Source organism: Bison bison, unplaced genomic scaffold, assembly GCF_000754665.1.
Source record: "Bison bison bison isolate TAMUID 2011002044 unplaced genomic scaffold, Bison_UMD1.0 scf7180017848286, whole genome shotgun sequence".
NCBI classification, from domain to species: Eukaryota; Metazoa; Chordata; class Mammalia; order Artiodactyla; family Bovidae; genus Bison; species Bison bison.
The window spans coordinates 38,215-39,493 of record NW_011478859.1 but is presented as its reverse complement, the minus strand read 5'-3'; the positions used below and the strand labels follow the sequence as shown (position 1 = coordinate 39,493).

Genomic DNA, 1,279 nt, shown 5'->3' with positions numbered 1-1,279 from the left:
CCAGCCACACCCCCACGTTCGCACCTGGTGAAGCGGGAGGCCAGCAGGCCGGGGCAGCCGGCTCATGGGCTGCCTGGGTATGGACAGTGGGGTGCCCGTCACCATCCCCAGGGGCCATGTGGCTGGATTAGGCTCTGAGGTCTTGGCTCCCAGCACGGCTGCGTGTCCTGGGAGCTCCTCTCCAGAGAGCATGGACGCTGCACCGGACAGAGCCAGCCCTGAACCCGGCATCATCCCACCGGCGTCTTCAAGGGGGACGCCACGGGCTGGGAAGCCAGTCGGGGACCACCTGGGGCCAAGCGGCTGTCCGTGGAGGGCGCACCTAATGCGCAGTGATTGTCTGGAAAATAAAGGCTGGGAGAGAAGGCAACCGTGGTCTGTGAGTCACGAGATGGGCCCGCGGCCCTGGCACCCACCCAGCCCCAGACAAGCCTCCTGTATCAAGTTCTAGATGAGAGCAGGGGGATTTCCTGGTGGTCCGGCGGTTAAGACTCCACACTCCCAATGCAGGGGGGCTCAGGTTTGATCCCTGGTCGGGGAGCCAAGATCCCACATGCTGCAAGGCATGGCCAAAAAAAAAAAAAACACGAAAGCAAGAGCTCGTTTTTCTCAATTTGCAGTAAATTTACAGAACTCACTGCTGTGGAAGAAGCCTAAACTACAAGTACAAAAGCAGGTTGGATAAATGGCCACTCGACAGACCCTCCATCCAGGGTGAGGAAAGAGGAAGGCAGGGTTGGTGGAGGAGGGTGTGGATCTGGGTGAGCCAGGGGCCTCTGGCTCCAGGGCTGCTCGTAGGCTCAACACCATTTTCCAGAAGTGTCTTCTTCGGCATCAGCTCCCTTTTGGTGGGTGCATCCTTATTTCTTACAGCTTTCTAAATCCCTGTGATTTGAATCTCTGAGCCTTTTACAGTCCATTAGAATTCATGGGCTTAGAAAAGATTTGGTTTTGGTTCATCTGGTACAGTTTCAACTTTGCATTTTTATTAGTCTCTCGAAGTTTATGAATGCTGAAAATAATTTCCAGTAGCTGTCACTCTCCTTAAGGATCTTCAAAACATTCTCATTTAGTTACGTGTTATAAAAAAAATACACACAGGGGTGGTTGCAGCCCTGAACATTGCCCGGCAGCAAACATCCGAGAGGTGGGCTGCAGCTTGTCTGCAGGTGCGTGGCTGCCGCGGCCGGGCTGGGTTTGCCGGTTTCGAGTGGAGGAAAGAGGCCAGCAGGGCCGGGCTGCGTGTCCCCCAGCAGCCCTCTTGCAGGGCATCCTGGCC

General features: G+C 55.7%; 1 protein-coding gene across 1 annotated transcript in view; it reads left to right on the top strand.

The window, feature by feature from the left end:
- The window catches only part of LOC104992114 (ATP-binding cassette sub-family A member 3-like), a 4,535-nt gene extending 4,199 nt beyond the window's left edge, over positions 1–336 (top strand). Inside the window, exon 5 of the mRNA XM_010844868.1 lies at positions 253–336. Within this exon, the coding sequence (XP_010843170.1) occupies positions 253–336 (84 nt within the window). The remainder of the gene's footprint in view (positions 1–252) is intronic.
- The last annotated feature ends 943 nt before the right edge of the window (positions 337–1,279 follow it).